The 18569-nt window shown below is 36.3% G+C and overlaps 1 protein-coding gene across 6 annotated transcripts in view; it reads left to right on the top strand.

Annotated features, from left to right (window-relative positions):
• UNC13C (unc-13 homolog C) overlaps nt 1–18569 on the top strand; it is a 238892-nt gene that overhangs the window by 196728 nt on the left and 23595 nt on the right. For all 6 annotated transcript variants that reach the window (XM_076347732.1, XM_076347731.1, XM_076347734.1 and 3 more), the window contains 4 exons: nt 3058–3135; nt 11030–11118; nt 13355–13504; nt 15221–15344. In XM_076347732.1, coding sequence (XP_076203847.1) covers nt 3058–3135; nt 11030–11118; nt 13355–13504; nt 15221–15344 — 441 coding nt within the window. The remainder of the gene's footprint in view (nt 1–3057; nt 3136–11029; nt 11119–13354; nt 13505–15220; nt 15345–18569) is intronic.

Raw genomic sequence — 18569 nt, 5'->3', positions numbered from 1 at the left:
GTTATAAAATAGAGTAGACTAGACTAGACTAGACCATTTCAGTTGGAAGGGACCTACAACCATCACCTAGTCCAACTGCCAGACCAATTCAGGGCTGACCAAAAGTTAAGGCATGTTGTTAAGGGCATTGTCCAAATGCCTTTTAAACACTGACAGGCTTGGGGCATCGACCACCTCTCCAGGAAGACTGTTCCAGTGTTTGACCACCCTCTCGGTAAAGAAATGCTTCCTAATGTCAAGCCTGAACCTCCCCTGATGCAGCTTTGAACCATTTCCACGAGTCCTGTCACCGGATACCAGTTGATATATGATAAACCAGCACACCATATTGCCAGGTTTTTTCCCCATAATCTAGCAGGATGTAAATCTTCATGTATTTTTAACTTCACAGATACACCTTCTACGTATTCCTTACCTATCCCCCATCCAGGGCAAATACAGAGCTGAAAAGAACACAATACTCTCTCTCCCCGGTATGGAGGAGTGAATGCATTACACGTCTTCTACTTTAATGTTAATCAGTCCAAACCAAGCTTCATCTAAAATAATGTCTCTGTATTTGACCCAATATGAGCCGTAACTATTCTCAAAACTTAATGTAAAAAAGAAATAAATTTTGTAGCTATATTTTTCCATTTCTTTCAATTTAATGCTAATATTAAATAAAGCTTACTGCTTTCTCGAAGAAATCAGTTTTAATACATAGTGTTGAGTCATTGAGTCAAACTGTTTTTGTAGTCTTTTGGCCTGTCCAATGGGATTTTTTTAATTGTTGGAGTGATTGATTTCTGAAGTTGCCCTGGTATGCCAATCTTTACTAAAGCTTTAGATGGAGTTATCTCATTATGATATAAAGTATTACATCAAATGCCTTTGGGGGACATAACTTATTTTTAACAGAAGCTACCTTTTTGAAATATATACTTTTAGCTTAATAAAAGACCACTTGATTTGATGATCTCAATTATATTAAAAGTCTATCTCCTGCATTAGAGTTGACAGAAGAGATTAAAACAAATACATTTTATGATTAAAGTTAGATTTTTGGCATTATTTTTCAAGTAAATACCTCTACTATTTTTATTAAAGACTATAAAATGTGCACATAAACTGTTCAAATAAAAGCATACCAAAGGTGCTTTTCATAAAGATATGCATCTAATGTAAAAACATCCTCTTATCTTCCACCTCCTGTCAGAGTTTGCAAACAAACCTGGTTTTATGTATTGTACTTGCCACTCGCTTTTATGTGTTGTTGCATCTGGCTGATTCCTGTAAATTGCTGCAAAGAGTATTTGGAAGAACAAGGTGATAATGAAATAATAAGTTGAGAATGTTTTTAAGCTCTGGTTCTGTTATTTACTGACAGCAATTGAAATTTTTCCATTGAGCCAAGGTACGCTTAGGCTCTGAAAGAGCAACCTTACCTAGCCTCAAAGGAAACTTTGAAAACTGCCTCAGTATGAAGTATTTATCTCACAGCTTCAGTATATTGCCAAAGGCATTTGCACTTGTTTTTAACAAAAGAACCAAGACGTTATATTCAGCTACTTATTCCTCCATCAGAAATCATAATCATTGATTTGTGATATTGCAGATAATTTCCAGAATAATGAATATGTCAGAAGAGAGGAGATAGGAGAGGAGGACACAGTCTTAATGATCATAAATTAATAGAAGGTAGATAAACAAATAGAAGAAGTGGGAGTTGTGGATTTTTCAAGAGACAGGAAGAGAGGTGATATTTCAACCTTTATACAAAGCCAGCTGTCTTTTGCAGGAGGCCAAATAGCATGCTTCACTGGGAAGCAGTAATGTAAGTATTAAGAAGTTAGATCAAATTTCTTTTTTTTCCTTCGGTTGAGAAGGACTCTGACACCAAATTCCTTTGAGAGTAATGTAGAACTAATTAAAGCTAAATTGTGTTATTGATCTTTTGAATACCAAAATCTAATGCCACCATGTTTCAGCACTACATTGGAACATGCTATTAACTAGAAAGGTATAAATGAGTATCAATCACTATAATCATTCCATCACCTTCTTGTTGTCTGAAAAAAGTATATGTGTTTTATTGAAATGCGTTACTTCAGTGTGTAAATTAATCCAGTCATGCCCTAGAACACACTGACCTTGGCCAACCAGAACTCTTTTAGCAAGTACGGTCTTATTGCTTCCCCTGCACCATACCAAACTGGCATATAATGTCATCAGAGTACACAAAATTCTAGTAATAGATCCTTTCTTCCATAATTTTGTAATTAGCTGCTTAATTTTATCCATGTTTTACTTTTTACCTTATATTTATCCAGCAATCACTGTCTTTTATACTGTGGCTCTGTGTTCTGCCTTAAAACAATGAGCTTAAACAGCAATATTTTTAGACTAAAATAATATGTTTACAAAATTATATTTCCTAATTCATTCTCCAACTTTTCAAGCAATGCAAAATGTACATTTCTGAAATATTATTCTGTTATCAACAGAACTGTCTGATTTATTCAAATACTTAAGCATCAGCCATTATCTGGGTTACAGTGCTGTCGCAGTTTTCTGAAAAGACTGGGTCTAGAAAGCAATCTGGCATTCCCTTTCCCCCAGTCTATTTTCACTCCCAAAGTACTTTGATCATTATTGTGTCTACTCTCAAAGAGACGATAATGTACTACTTGCATTAATCCACCAGATGTAATTTTATTTAGTATGACCAGCGACTACATGGGCTATAAGGTTCAGGACGTGAAGTACTGGGGTCTGAAAACTGCCCAGCTGGTTGGGAGAAGGTATTCAGTTTCCTGTGGGGCAAGACTGTCTTAAGGGCATAATGGGCGGTCACTGGCTGAGTGGGTTTGCTGACTGGGCAAAGAGGAGTGTGAATTAAAGAAGGAAGGGGAGGCAGCAGTGGTCGGGAACCTGAGATCCTCCTCTGAAAAACACAGTTGCGTGAATGTAGGGCTGCTGAAGAACTGGTCTTCGGCCCAGAGGCTGCGAATACACATATTCATACATAAAAGGAACATAACATGCACATTCTCACATTTGATGCTCTCTTTGTAGCCCTGTATCTTGATGAACAACATTCAACAATTAAGAGTCCAGCTTGAGAAAATGTTTGAGTCCATGGGAGGAAAGGAGGTGAGTCATATTTCTTTCCTGGTTCATTCAGAGTTCCTTAGAGATCATTAGCATCATGTTTTCAACCTAGTCACAGCCTTCACTTCTGCTTGCAAAGAAAATCAAAATGTTCTAAAAAAAAAAAAAAAAGCCTACAAGAACTATTTAATGTCCTGACAATTCTAGAAAGACCTAACACTATTTCACAGAAACATGCTAATGATCTGTAAAGTTCAACCAGCACTGGGTGTTTTGTGTTGTAATCTGTAGTGCCAGCTTTATTTTAATGTTTGTAATGGACTATACTTTGCTTTTTTATGTATTGGTATGTTTTGCCTGTATCTGAAAATTTTGTAGAACATGTGCTTTGTGCTTTGTCTGTAATGTGTCATGTCTTTGTCTAATGCCTTTGACTTGCAATCCACTGAGCAGAAGAAAGAAGGAGAGAGATTCTCTTATGAGGTTTGTGATAGTAAGCATCTTTTATTATTCCTGACCATATTTTCTAAAGCTAAGAACAGTCACATTTCCTACTAATTTCCATTGATGCATTTGTGTAATTCCCTATAATCTAAAATCAAAAAGAGCTATGCTTGGGCATCTAGTCAACACTCTAAATTGAAAAGTTTTACTAGACAGTCTTTCAGAATTTCTAAAAAATCTATAAAACATTTTTTACGTGCATTTTTCAGTATCTGAGGGCCTGCTTGTTTTCAAGATTTGGCACCATTTCACCAAAAGCTGCTACTCAACAGTTCAGAACATGCTTAGCTTTATCTTCTTTTATATTTCAGAAGACTTAAAAGTGCCTGAAGTCCTGTCAACAGTAAAAGGACATAAGCATGTGCTTCAATACTTTGTTGATTGTAGTCTTTGACTATTTTGAAAACTAATGAAGAAATTAACATCTTTTCGAGCTATAGAATCCTGTCTTCTTGTTAAAAAGCAATGTTTAGATCATGAATATACCATCCTTATTATCAGTAGCTGGCTTTAAAAAAGAAGTTACACATACATCAGCTTGTTCTTGTTGAGACTGTAGTTTGATAGTTTCACAAAACTTTGATCTAATGTGACCACACTATAGAGAGAATTGGAAAATCCATTATTTCATATTTCCACATCCACAGTGGGACGCTGCAGAGGTAAGATAGTCCCGTGACATGCAATGAATAACACCTTCCAAATGAACCTACAGATTAACTCCAAGGTGAGGAGGTTTTGTTGAGCTAGTAATAGCTTCTTGAAGCCGCCATGGCAAAAATACTGCCTGCTCCAGAGAACGTGAAATAAACTTCTGCAGCCTTGTCATCACTGAAAATTTCATATCAAACTTTAAAAATATATATTTATCATCCAGACGTGGCTATGATTTTTGTGGTTACTATTAATCCCCTTTAACTCTCTGAATATTACAGATAATCTTGTCTTCCATTCTCTTATGTTCTGTGCAAAGTACTTTTGTATTAAGGTCTTGGATTCAATCCTACATGTTGAATGTCATGAATCATAAAAACAGCTAAGTGTCCATAAATCCTGATGAAGACAAGGGCAGAGGAAAGCTGAATAGCACTTTATGTCTGTATCTATCAAATTATTTTCAAATCAGAATATTTTCTTGAATCTCCAAAATGTTCCATTTTCCTCAGGAAAATATTAGTTTTCCTTTTCCTCCCAATAGCTTATATAATTTAAAAAAAAAAAAAAATTGGGATTTTTCATAGCAGTTTTCTTTCAAAATCTCTCATCACTTCTCATCCTTTTTGCTTTCCCTTCTGATGTTAATGAGGATGAATTATTAAGGGTGTTACAGTATCAAAGCAATATTTCCTACAAATGTGGTGCAACATGAAGCTCTTGGAGAGAATTCAGAGGTATTTTTCTAAAATCCCTTTGTTAGGTACCTTAAGTGCATCTCTGATTCATGGTCTAAGAAAAAAGATCTAAAAAATACATTCAAAGTCTTGTTTGTTTCTCAGTAGGGGAATTTCTTGAAGAAAAATACATTCACGTTCCATTTTTTTTGTCACCCGTATCAAAGTGCCCCTAAAAAGTTTGTCCTCAAACTGGAATACTTATTCCCCTGCCTATTCCAAGAGTATAAATGCTAATGGCCAATTTGCCTTATTGAACTGTTACGTATAAGAAACAAAGCCAGCAATAAAGTCTGTAAGCAGTTTCCTTGCAGGGAGAAAATAGTTTAATATTTTGCTTGTGGAGGGTATAAAAAGTCAGATGGTTTTCAGCAGAATAATGAGACCCATTTCAGTTGAAGCAAAACTAATTCTAAGAAAAATTAAATGCTGTTAATCTCCTCAGTGTCACATTGTGAGCAGTATATCTTTCAAATTATGCAGTCAAAATACCACAATCAAGCAGCAGTCCCTATGTTCGGAGTGGGCCTATTGCATGTTGCAGCGCAGGGAGCTCTATAAATAGAGAAAAAGCGGGGCTCTCAGCTCTCCTGCCATTAACATAAAATAGTCTGAACAACATGAGTTTCTGCATTAACTCTCCTCTTCTGCTGTAGCCAAGCAGGAAGGGTACTTAAAAAACTATGTAAATGAGATCAGTCTGCCATAGTAAAGTAAGAGTAGTAAAGTGGGATCGAACCAACTGTCTTGTCTTTTTTAAAAATCAAGTCCAAAATCATGGGAACAGATTGTCATAATGTAGAATTTTGGTTTAGCTCCTGTTTGTTTTGTCCAAAAGGAGTGCATACATTTGCACTAAATCATTTTTTCATGTCTGACAAGTTGGAAGCTGATAAAAGGGAAAGAAAAAAAAGTTAATGCTCGTGTTGCTTTTCACTAGATAGCAGAACATGGCAGAAATGAGTTACAGCAATTAGGTGGGGAAAAAAAAAAAAGGTGGAAAGCAAAAGCAGGTTGTTTACATACAACAGTATTATACTGACTGTAGCTAAAGCATATTTCCACTGCAGTAAGTTCAGTTCCAACTTTACATGTAATGCTTAGGAATTCCTATAGGAATCTATGTGTGGTCCTAAAGACTTTGGTGGGATGACAGAGGCCCAGACTTAAGCAGAATAGCTCTGAAGTGTCCATCTTTAAATCTATTAAGTCAGAGGCATAAGTGTTTAGAGCAGTGGCAGCCAAACACCTCAAAATGGGATTCACTGTACCTAGGTAGTCGGGTGGGGAGGTGGAGGAGGGATGATGTCTATCAGAGACAAAAAGAACCACTAAAGGGACGGACCTGATAAATTCCTCTATCCTCCCTAGGTGCACATACAATATGCAAAACTATTTTCTGAAAGGAAGTAATCAGGTGGCCCCATTAGGAAACTATAAGCAGTTAGATCTGTGAAATTGCAGATAAATGGAATTCCAATTAAAGAGGTTCCCTTTAACTCATGCAAAAGTAATTTGCATCTCTGTAGTTTTCTGTAGAAACACTACCAAATTTGCAGTTAACGAGATTATGTCCGTACTAGCACACATTAAATTACAGCATGGAATAGCTCAATCTAACGCATTATGTCGAAAGCAGCCAAATTCATCAGATCTTTAACTCTTTTCCAAGGCTTGTATGTATAAAAAATTTCACAGTTTTAGACAGGCAGCATTTGGAAACAGCGATGTTCAAATATTTCTTATTTTTTCAGCTGTTCAGCAAAAGTGTTCTCTGCTTTTGTTTAGCGTTCAGAAAAAGTCAAACTTCTAATTATCTATTTAATAATCCATAATTAACCCATCTTATGAAGTGTGCCAACACATTTATGAGTATGTTCTGTTGTGGGTAAAAATTAACTCTATTATTTAAGAAGATGATAAAATAACAGAAATATTTATGAACCTAAGAAAGCCAAGCAAATTAAGAATTGGTAGAAAAGTGTGATTTGCACGTTAACAGGTTAATAACATTTCCACTACTGAAGTAAGTTTGCTCTTTAAAAAAATCCAGATTTTGACACCTGAGCAACCTACCAATGTATTTTAAGACTAGCCCACACATGCTGTGAGCTGTAAATAGAACCCAAGAAGCTAAGGGATTAAATGGTCTTTTCTCTCTTTCAATTCTTAAATTAGATATGGCACATTAATGACACTCATCTTTTTTTCTCCCAACAATAATCTGCTCAGTTAGGGCTTTTTTTCTTTTATTTTCCTGAAAAATTGTTCAGGCATGGGGTTTTTTTCCTTCTGCATCAAACTCTATGGAGCAGGTAAGACTTGAGGCGAAAAAGTCCCCAATACTGTAGACACTTCATTTTCATATCTGTGTATGGCTATACAACCTTTTCTCAGATGCTGATCAGCATTGCCTTTTGCCTCACTTCCATCCTTTCCTTCTGGCTGATTGCACAGTAGGGTAACATTAGGGCTGGGTTAACCCTGTAATTCATCATTTAACCACATCTGGGTGGCTGAGATTTCTGCAGCTGAGCATGTTTGTATCTATTTACTTAAACTGCTACTAGTAGCAACTAGTATGAAGAATTACAGGTTGCATTTACCTGAGTTCTTATACACCTCCCTTCCCATAATAACTCTGCACTATCCAAAAACAGATTGGCTCATGAAGCAGAGATGGTTGTTTTATCGTTACTCCCTTGCTAGTAAGTAATCTCAGCCAAATCACAAAAGCTGAGGATTTCTCTTGGTCACTGGAAAGCCTTAGATAAATGAATTAATCTCTTCATCACTGATTTGCCTCACTGGGAAACTTGCCTCCTTTACACAGCAGTTTTGAGAGCTATGTGTTACTGTCTCAAGTAGTGAGTGTTGTGATGTCAACCTGCATAAGTCGTGCAGCTTGTCCATTAAGCCAAACCATTTGCACAGTGCTATAGTGCATTTCCCACACAATACTTTCCTAAGAATAAGCAAACCTGGTATAAAATGTGTTAGCAGGAGTTGTTCAAACCATTGCTGAAATAATAGATCCTTCTAAAGCACAAATAAAATTCCTTTTTGAGCTTGTTGTTGCAAAACTGTGATGTTTTTAAAATTTAGTGTAGTCATGTTGTGAACTACAGCCTTTTAGAATATTTAAGAGGGAGACAGTAACGCTTCCTACTTCTACAGAATTTTTTTTTTCAAATATTCTATTTTTTAAGTAAAGCATCATAGCTGAACATATTTTTCATATTAAAAAATTAGTGGATTAATTTACGCATAAAAGATAAGATATACAGAAGATAATCTATACTAGTTAGTGTGTGTGATGCGCAGAGGTACCAAAAGCTGACTTACCTTATCTCCACTGCACAAGGCCACCCTAGAACCATCTTTACCAGTGGTGAAGTCCCCCCAGAATTTCATAGTATAGAACCATCATAATAGTTCCCATCTTAGCTGTACCATATCAGAAAAAAAAGTGAGTCATGGCTGTGGTATATTTGGATGATGCCAGTCAAGGGCTGATGCCTGAGGATCCTCTGATTTGCCCTGGGAACTCACTAGCACATAGAGGGCGCATGGTAAAATAAATGAAAAGTGCACATTTTAGTCCTGGTGGGACACTCAAATTGCCGTATTTTCCAGTAGCTAAACAAAAATAACAGTAGCATTTAAAAATCTTGCTAATGTATTCTTAGTCATCACATCACCAGGTGCCTAGCACCTGGATGGTCAGCCCGCATACCTCTTTATATTCCACTCCTCCCTATGACACTGCATTAATAAGCCTGAGCATGTGTATACACGAGGCTGGATGTCCTGCCAGATGCCTCCAGCTGTGCACACACAAACTTGTTCATGCAATTTGTGAGCACAAAGCCCTCTAAAATGTCTAGCACTTGCATGCACCTTTCTATAATGTGTGTTATGTCCGCAGTCTGATATTAGTATTTAGTCCAATTTTGGCCAAACTAAGTCCAATTCCAGGTGAATTTAGAAAATATATTGTGTTTTCTGGTTATCACAACAACCTCTGATAGAAAGTAACTACATTGGCCTTAGTAGTCCCAGTAACAAGATGATTCTCTAGATTGTGCATGACCTGGTAAGAAATTTTGAGTCTTCTGCCTGCCTGGTATTTTTGTGCTTTCTCTGATGTGTATCATGTTCAGTGTGAATACCTGTGTGTTCAGTATTTGTTAAATGTTAATATTCTAGTGATCTTAAATTTGTGTCCTGTATGTATCCCGCCAAAGGAGGCAGTATAATTCCCTAGTGAAATGCATTTCCTGGAAAAATCTTTGCCTTTCTTAGTAAACTCTATCTTTGTTAACTAATATAGACATTTCAGTAAAATTAGCTTTTTTATCCCTGCTTTTCATATGAAGGAAAACAATCACTTTAAGTGTATGAACTGTCAGAGTGCATCTGCCAGGGAAACTACTAAGACATGAAGTGGAGAAGCAACAAAACTTCTCCAAATGCAAAGTAATTAAAAACTAAATCAGTAAGTAGTCACAGTGTTAAAATATGAGCTGCTCAGATTAGAAAAGTGCTACACATCAGTGAATATCTTCTAAGGGATGTATGGCAATTCCCCTTGTCACCTATTTCAGACTTTTGTCAAAAACTGTAATGAAAATCTTGGATTTTCTATGCTTTTAAACCACACATAACTTTGAAGGAGAGAAAGGATGGTCTAAGATTAGAACACAGTAGATCTTTGAGGGTGTTCCAGAGTTTGTTTTTTCTTTACTTTGCCTTAGAATTTCTGTGTAGTCTCATGTAAGTTATTCAATGTGCTGTGACACAGCTTCCCCTTGTCTCTAAAGTGTGATTAAAAGAGCTGACCTACTGCACCATAGTACTCTGAAGCATCGGATGAAGAATAAGCACTAAACACTACTCATGCAGTTGAAAGATATGAAAATGCAAATAAAGACAGACCTGATTATGTATTCTAAATGCGCAATTTCCTTTGAAATTGTCAGAAGATCTGTATCTGACCTTGCTGCAGAACAGAGCCCAGAATTTGCGGATTATCATTGAAAATCATTCCCTAATGTTGTGATGTAGATAGCTGAAGGACCTGGAACATCAGCTGTTAATTCACATTCAGCTGTTGATCCTGATGATCATCAATCATATCCCACAATGGACTGTAACTATTTTTCCTAAATGCTAAAAGCTCAAGGAGACAAAAAGTCAATTTTTTTTTTATTTGAAAAAGAATGCATAGCAAATAAACAAGTTGCTGATCAATATCAACAGAGTACCTTTTTGATTAAATACCTATGCATGGATCCCCATCTCTGTAAATGTAAAACTATGTTTCTCCCCTGCATTCTTTTTCTTCCTGTGCTTAGAAAACCTGTATCAGAGGTACAGGAGGTGTTCTCCCTGTGCATCAGAATGTCTAGCACTGTGCTTGAATTATGTATGTCTTAATGGCTTTTAGAAACAGAAGTACTGAAATTGAATAGATTCCTTCTCCTCATACTATATCAGTAGAAGCAGCATGGATAGTCTTCAAGCCATCTTTTCCAGTGCTGGCTGTTCTACTTTTATGCTGCATTAGTGGGAATATGGAAACATCTTCCATGCAAATCACAAAAAATGTACCGATGGTGGTGAAATGCACAAAAAAAAATTAAAAGATGCGAACAACTGCAGTATTTTTAACACAAACACTACATTCTCATGCATCCTTCTCTTGGTATGCCTTGTGAATACCATTTGCCTGATAATGGTAATTCTATTCTTGTGACTGCCAACACAATTTGCACCATCCCATAGAAAACCATTGTTTAATGGCACAGTTTTGATTTCTAACAATATAAATCTTCATTATTACGATCAAATATTTTCCTTTAAATGGTAATTGGATTTTTGGGCCTACTAAAGCAATCCTGTGTTGTGACAGGTGTTTCCACATTTGGTTTTCCATAGTGCAGTGTACCATTACATATAATTCCTAATTCATTAATTGTATTGGAAAACCCAAAAACATAGTGTATAAGTAAAACATAACATTACTTATCTCTTCACAGTTGGATCCTGAAGCTAGTGTTGTTCTAAAAGAACTTCAGGTGAAACTTAGCAATGTATTGGATGAACTCAGCATAACGTATGCTACAAGGTAACAAACCCGTTTTACCACAAACCTTAGAGAAATATTCCTGTTCAAAAATCTGCCTCGCTGATTAATCCTGGGTGGTTGTTTGGATGTCCTGAGGTACAGCTTGCTTCTGCCCTGATGAAGTGGTGTTCGTTTGTGTGTGTGTATGTGTTTAGACTCTGAAACATATAGCAGTAACCTCACCGTAAAGAAAACTGAAGATGGTCTGTGGGCATGAACGTGTTACAGAGGTGAGGCTGATGGCTTTTGTTCTGTCTTTTGGAAAACAAAACTTGCTGGTTTGTTCTTGCCTGATGCTGCGTTAGACTTTTTTCTCTGACCATGTTTATGATAATTCCCGAGACTGACAGCTTTTTCCAAGTGGCCTGCTTCAACCAGGGATGTCTGCCTATGTTTAGCCTGCTTCAAACGGTCGCTGTGAATGGCTGCCTTGGGTCATTTGCTTGCCTGTGGCTCTGCAAAAATTGTCTACTGAGCCTTATTCTCAAAATCTCTCATTAATCAGAGTGCACACTGCAGTCTTGAATGCATATGGTGCTGTGCCAGCAGTGCCTGTGCTGCACGTTATTTTTGCATCAAATTAGAAAGGAATCTAAGAAAGAGGGATTAGTGCTGTAGTGGTATTCATTAAGTGAAGTCTGTAGTTGCTTATTTAATCCATCAATGAACCGTCTGGGTGGACAGTGTTCACTTTTTCTGAGTGTGATTTGTTTGTCATATTGTCTTGCTTTATTTTTGCTCCCAGGCCCTGGTTCTCTGATCATTGACAGTGCATGAATATTCTTTCTTTCCAGGGCTTCTTTCTGAATAAGCCAACTATGTTTCTGCAAAAGAAAATGCAGGAATAGCTCAATCTAGGGTATGCTCCAGAGAGCTAGAACATTCCTTATGGGTCAGTTTATTGCTGGGGGGTTGTGAAGTTAACAATGTTAGAAAGATGGCTAATGTCAAGAAAAGCTAATGCATTATTTTGGCTTTTATTGGAGAGACTGGTCCCAAGGATTTACATAAGCAGCTTCAATAGCAGCTTCATGTTGATTTTATCTAGGGCTTTGAAGTGTGTAGGTAAGTACACATCCAAGTGTACTTGGAAAAGTTTCCAATTTTTCCAGTGTTTTCACATGGAGATTTGCGTTGTCTTTCTGTGATTAACCATGTAGCTGGAACAGCTTACTGCCTAATTATAATGTTTCTTTTCTCTCATAGTAAGTTCTCTTTCACTTCCCTCAAGTTAATCTTTGCCATTTATCTTTTCACATTAATAGGCCTGGTATATTTATGGCCTCTGTTTTGCATTTCTGTTCATAAACTAATCCTGAACCAATTCAATTAATCATAAATTAATTCATAAACCAAATTACCATGTGTACAGAGCCTTATTCTGCCTCTGAACTGTTGACTCTGATTAACTGTTGTTCTGGATTGTTTAAATATATTGACTGAAGACTGTATCACATCAATGATGCTACAAGACTGTCAGACACGTTGCTCAAGCAGATCAGTTAGGAAACAGAACAGTTTTCAGAAAAGCTGAACAGATACAACTTGAGGAGCAAGAATTTGTTCACACTGACCTTGAAGTGGAAAAGATTCCTTCCAGGAGGAAGAGTCTAACTACTTCTTAGTGGTTTATTTTGCGAAAGAATATTTTAAACAGTCCAAATGTTTTAGCTCTGTCTAGTAAAGAAGTAAGCAAAGCTTCTGATGGCACTGACTCTGTGTGAAACCTGGGAAAAAGTCAAATTGAGCCAAACAGGGCAAAATCATTTTCTATTTTGTTTTCTGTTTGTCCTCAAGAAGAATATTAAAGCTTGGTTCATATTAACCATCAAGAGAAAAATAATTTGTAGTTACCTGTTCCTGTTGTTCTTTCACACCAAAAACAACATCTTGAGAAGTTGCTAGCTGGTAGTTAACCATACCCTAAAGTACAGGTTCTGATACATCTATTGCTTTCAGAAAATAATTACTTGGCACCCCTACAAGGGTATGAAAAGCATAATGACAGAATGGAAACAAGGGGGGAGAAAAATCAAAACAGTACATGAATTAGTTATTTGAGCTATAATCCTTAGGAAGAGTTATTTTCTGTCTGTAACACCTGCAGTATCTTGCGTTTGTGAACACATCATTGCAGAAAAGATTTAAATCTTGTTGAAGAACCTGATGCAAAATGATAAATGTTGTTTTCTATCCCAGAATTCTTTCATTTATTTTTTCCCCCCCCGTCCTGTAGTTTCCAATTTATTATTGAAGATTGTGTAAGACAAATGAGCAATGAACTGAATCAAATGAGAGGAAATGGGAATGCAGCAGCCAATAAGAACAGCGCGGCCATTGATGCCGAGATTGTACTTCGGCCTCTCATGGATTTCCTGGACAAAACGTAAGTGTGGCAGGCTGGTTTGTGTGGCAGATTAGGAACTGGATGCTACAATCAGGCATACTTGGTTTTACCCTGAAGCATCATTAATACCTAGAACCACTTTGTAGTATTTTTAATATCTGTAGTATTCACATGTGTGCAGAATACTATGCTTAACCTGTTTACTTATACTAAGCAATTTCTGCGTAAGCTACGTATTTGCCTTTCTATTTCTCATCATGTTTTGAGTCATTACAAAGGAGCTAGTGTACGGTTTCTCCTCCACAAGCTGTGGTATAAAGAAGATCTACCTGGTGTACTATGTGTTAAGTTACAAGAGGGGCTTGTGTTGCTTTCAAGCAGTATGGTTTTAAATGGTTTTAAAATTTTATGGTTTTAATTTTTAATTTAATTAATTAATTAATTTTTTATTTTTATGGTTTTAAAATTTTAAATGGTTTTAAATTTTAATTATCTTTGAGTAAAGGCATTTACTCCTAGCACAAATCTTGAAGAAAAGCCAAAAGTGTTTGTACACTTACAAGTGCTATCCTAAGCTCATCGTTTAAAAAAATGGGTAAGCTGACTTTTGCCTGTCAGGTTCGGTTCCAGGTTGCCATTTCTCAAAGCTGTCTTCATAGATTCTTTGAGATTTAATTGAATAATGACATAATGGAAACAAAAATGGGTTTTAAATTTCTGTCCGAATAGAAAATATTCCTCACCACAGGAATGTTAAATGGAATTTTAGCGGATGCTAAACCCATGCACAGAAAATAAAGATGTGAAATTTAAAAAAAAAACCACCACTGCTAGGGAATATCACCTTTCTTACAAATATATATTTATAATAGGATTATAAACATGTCATATTAATATGGTTTGGGTTTTAGTTATTTCCTAATTATGCTTTTATTGATGTGCTTACTAAGAGTAGTAAGAGATGGTAGAAATATGAATTGGCATATTTATGATGTGATATTATAATGACTTTATAGTAATCTTTTTTTACATTAATAGATTAGACATAATTCTGTAAAATTGCCCACATATGCATTTGTGTGATATTATTTTGAAATATTTTTTCCTGTGCCTGAAAACTGCAGCACTTTATTCATGACGCTACTTATTCATAGCAATAAATACAAGATGGTTTATGAATATACTCTTAAATAAAGAAAAAAATCTAAGTATATAGATCCTCCAAAAATTTAATTTTACCGTTAGTAATAGATAGTATGATTGCACAGATATGCCAGTATATAGGAATAAATGCTTCCAAATGATAGCCCTGAATTTGCATTAGCTATCAACATCTGGTTCTACATCACAGTAGATAGAAGTATAAGACAACAAGTGAGATGTTTGTGTTTTTATTTTTAAGACATAAACAAATTATATACCAAAACTTTAATTTAGGGGCTTTGAGTGCTAAATGGTATCATCCATCAAACTTTATAACTCATTGTCATTTTTCATTTTTTATAAGTATATATCAGTAATATGTTAAGCAACAAATTGGGTAGTGGAGATTTACATGATTTTATAATCTGCAAGTCTTTTTTTTACCAAAAATATTTAGTGATAATATTGCAAAATAACTAAGCCATTGAGAAATCCTTACTGGTAGAGAAAAGCTAAACCATAATGGCCATTAATCTGAGCATATAGTGATACAGCACCTCTGAAGTCTTAACGCTAGTTTTGGAGACTGGTTTGTGTTTTGTTTTATTCCAGTTTAAGTGTCTCTGCGAAAATCTGTGAGAAGACAGTTCTGAAACGGGTTTTAAAAGAGCTGTGGAAGTTAGTCTTGAACAAAATAGAGAAACAAATTGTGCTTCCACCACTGACGGACCAAACCGTAAGTGTCCCAGCAGTAGTTCACACACGTTATAAAGGATTGTAATAACGTGCTCAATCAGGTGTTTGCCAAGGGGTCTGATACTATCCTTTTCTGTACCTTGACCAGAAGGAATAATATATTGACTGTATGCAGTGTGTTGCTCTCTAGTGTTTCAAAGTAGTGTAGCTAGGTTGCTCTTCTGTAGCTGGTGAGGAAGACCTTGCTGTTTCCTTTACTGCCTGCTCCAACTTGGAACAGTTTTTATGAATGCAGTATAAAAGAAGCCGAATCATTGACTTCGTAATGTGCTTTCATATAAGGGCTTTTAAGTTTGGTTTCTTTTTACTTCATCATGCACAGTAACACCAAGAGTGTTCCTTGCCCTTTCCAGTTGTACCAGGAATTCAATCACTTCCATTTTTGCACCTCCCAGAAAGTCAGGAATGCTCCATCCCATTCTCCAGTCCTGCCTGCTGTGCCATTCCTCATCTTGAGGCAGCACTTAACATCAGGAAGCTTAAGCCAATTTATCTCTAAAGTTTCAGGGTATTTTAATAGCAGACTTGATAGAGGGTCCTCTTTGGGCAGGACTGCATTTACAGCCTGACAAAAAGAGGGAAGGAAGCTATATTCAATATGGAAAATAGTGCTGCTACACACAAGACCAGTGTGGGTGGTGCCCTGACGTGAACCCTGAGTGGTGACAGAGCCGAGGGCACCAGTAAAACCTGATTCTGCCTAAGGATGAAAGAAAAAGAGCCTGGCTTGGAGTGCCTTTTTTAATTGCTTTTTGCTTTTTTGAGGGACTGGGATAACATAAATGTTAATTCTTCTCATTTTCAATCTTGTCTAGAATAAATTTGCCATCTTTATGACAAGCTAATCATGACATTGCCATAGTGTGCCTTTGGGCAATTTTATACATCCTATGATATCAGTTAAGCTGCTAAAAATCTATTGGTCAGTATCCATACGTTAAAGACATATCATTAAATCATATTATAATATATTAAAGATACATGAAAGAATATTGCTGGAGAGGCAAGAGGAAATCTAATAGAACATTTATAAATGGTGTTAAGGTAGTAATGAAATAACCTGAGCTATTAAAAATTGTAGACTAGAGCTAATCACAAGATCATAGCCAGGGCTCCATTCACTGAATTTGTTCATATTTACAATAATGCTCGTGTTTACTATGCATAATTAGAAACAGCTTCTCTTTCAATGAGTGACTGTGTCAAATTTATATTTCTGAGACTTTTAATTTGCTTTTCAAATATTTTGGTGCAAATTTTATCTGTAAATGTGTAAGTAGCATTTGGATTGGGTAACTGCATTTCCCATCAGGTGTTAGGAGTATTTATTAACTTTATGCAGGATCAGTTGTTACACTCTGAATCATAGAACAGCATGCTTCAGAGTTAAGAGGTTTTTCTGTTGCTTTTCCTAATTGGCTGCCAAGAATACAGAATTACCTATCAAAGACTTAGTAAGTCCACTTGGACAATAGCACAATATGTTTCAGTTAGTCAAGATAGTAAAACATCTGTTGAAACATTTCCCCCCAAGAGTTTGAATGTAGACATTTATTTAAAAAATAATAAAAAGATTTTAGTCTTTCAACCATAGTGAAAATAACCTTTGACTGCCAGCTGAACACAGATTTCAGTTCATCTCCCTGAATCTGCAAGCACCTGTTACTGATGCTCAGAAATCACACCAAGCAATAAGCTGTGACACTGACGGGCTGTTAAGCCCATTTCAAACAAGCTTATTCCAATCATTAGTTTAGCAAGTTGATACTTCATTAAGCTGTGGGTGTACATCTGGAATGCAAAACTTCCGCATTTCAGGGAGAACACAGAAAGGGTGGTGAAGAAGCAGAGGCAAGGAGCCCTCCTCCCCCCTCACCCAGAATGAAGAGTCTTCTGGATGGACGTTAGATTAGTTAGTGGCCAAAGGTAAGAAGGCTTCTGTTTATCAGCCAGTACTGATTAAAGGTAGAGACTGCACCTATCATTCAAGACTCTTTAAGATTATTTTAAATGGTGGCAGCTGGGATTTCCACAGGTGCTTTGCCCCCATTCTTCGTCCACAGACACTTAAGAAACATGAGCCTCTGACTAGAAATTGTCTGCAGCATATTTTTTTTCCAAAGTTTGCTCAACATTTGTATAGTAGAAGATACAATATCTTAAATATAGAGTTTGTAATGATTAAGGAACATGAAAAATAGGTACAAAGATTACTGGATTAGGCTTTCAGAGTGCTTGCAGTATCACATGTGTGTGCTACACTTCACCAGCTGTTGGGTTTTACTAGTGGTAGCCTCTATATAAAGTGTCCCAGCTGGCAGGCATGGTGAAAGGTGTATAGCTAGTTGTGTTTATTTTGCTACTTCTATTTACTTTTGAACACACAATTAAACAAAATCAATGAAAAGTAGGATACTGTAAGAGAGATGTTTCCCTTCTGTAGCCTTGACTATTACTTTCTCTCTGAGGCTGAGAGGCACAGACATTCAGAAGCAGGGTTTGTTTTTAATTTTCATATTTATCTTACCATTCTCACTACTAATAAATAATGAAAATTTAAGCTGCAGTTCTATATTACATCTTTTGCACTTGAACTGTACAGAAGCAAAATTATGTCTGGAAGCTGAAATCTTTTGGAACAGAAAGACTAATGAAAAATTGTTCTGTATTGTGCTGTGTAAGATGGACTGACTTTTTTTTTTTCCTGAAATCCAGACAATTAGAACTATGTCTTGCTGAACTGCCAAGTAATTGCACTAGTAATTATATTTCTTGGCGTAATTGTGATAAAAAATGTGAGAATGGAATTATAGTAGGATTCTGTTTGTCTAAGACAAACCTGTAGGCATTGGCCTTTGGTATCATGCCAGGATTTGGCTATAGTAAAATATTGGTTTAATGTCATAACACTTTGGTATCTTTTCTTAAAAAAAAAGGCTTTTGCTTAACAGTATGCTGTTATGCTGTGTGTTAACTCAACTGAGGATTTCACCGTAGACAGCAAAGCTTTTGCAGGTTTCTCAGGGCTGCTCACTTCCCATTACGATTATTTATATTAGCATAGCACCTGAGAGCTATGATTATGGACAGATATCTCATTGACACGCTGTATAAGAACAATCCCAGCCTTAGCTTAAAAATATTAAATACAAAATGAGATAGCAGACAGGAGCACATGAAACCACTATCAACAGAACATGCAATA

Source organism: Aptenodytes patagonicus, chromosome 10 (genome assembly GCF_965638725.1).
Source record: "Aptenodytes patagonicus chromosome 10, bAptPat1.pri.cur, whole genome shotgun sequence".
NCBI classification, from domain to species: domain Eukaryota; kingdom Metazoa; phylum Chordata; class Aves; order Sphenisciformes; family Spheniscidae; genus Aptenodytes; species Aptenodytes patagonicus.
This window is presented reverse-complemented; position numbering and strand designations above follow the sequence as displayed.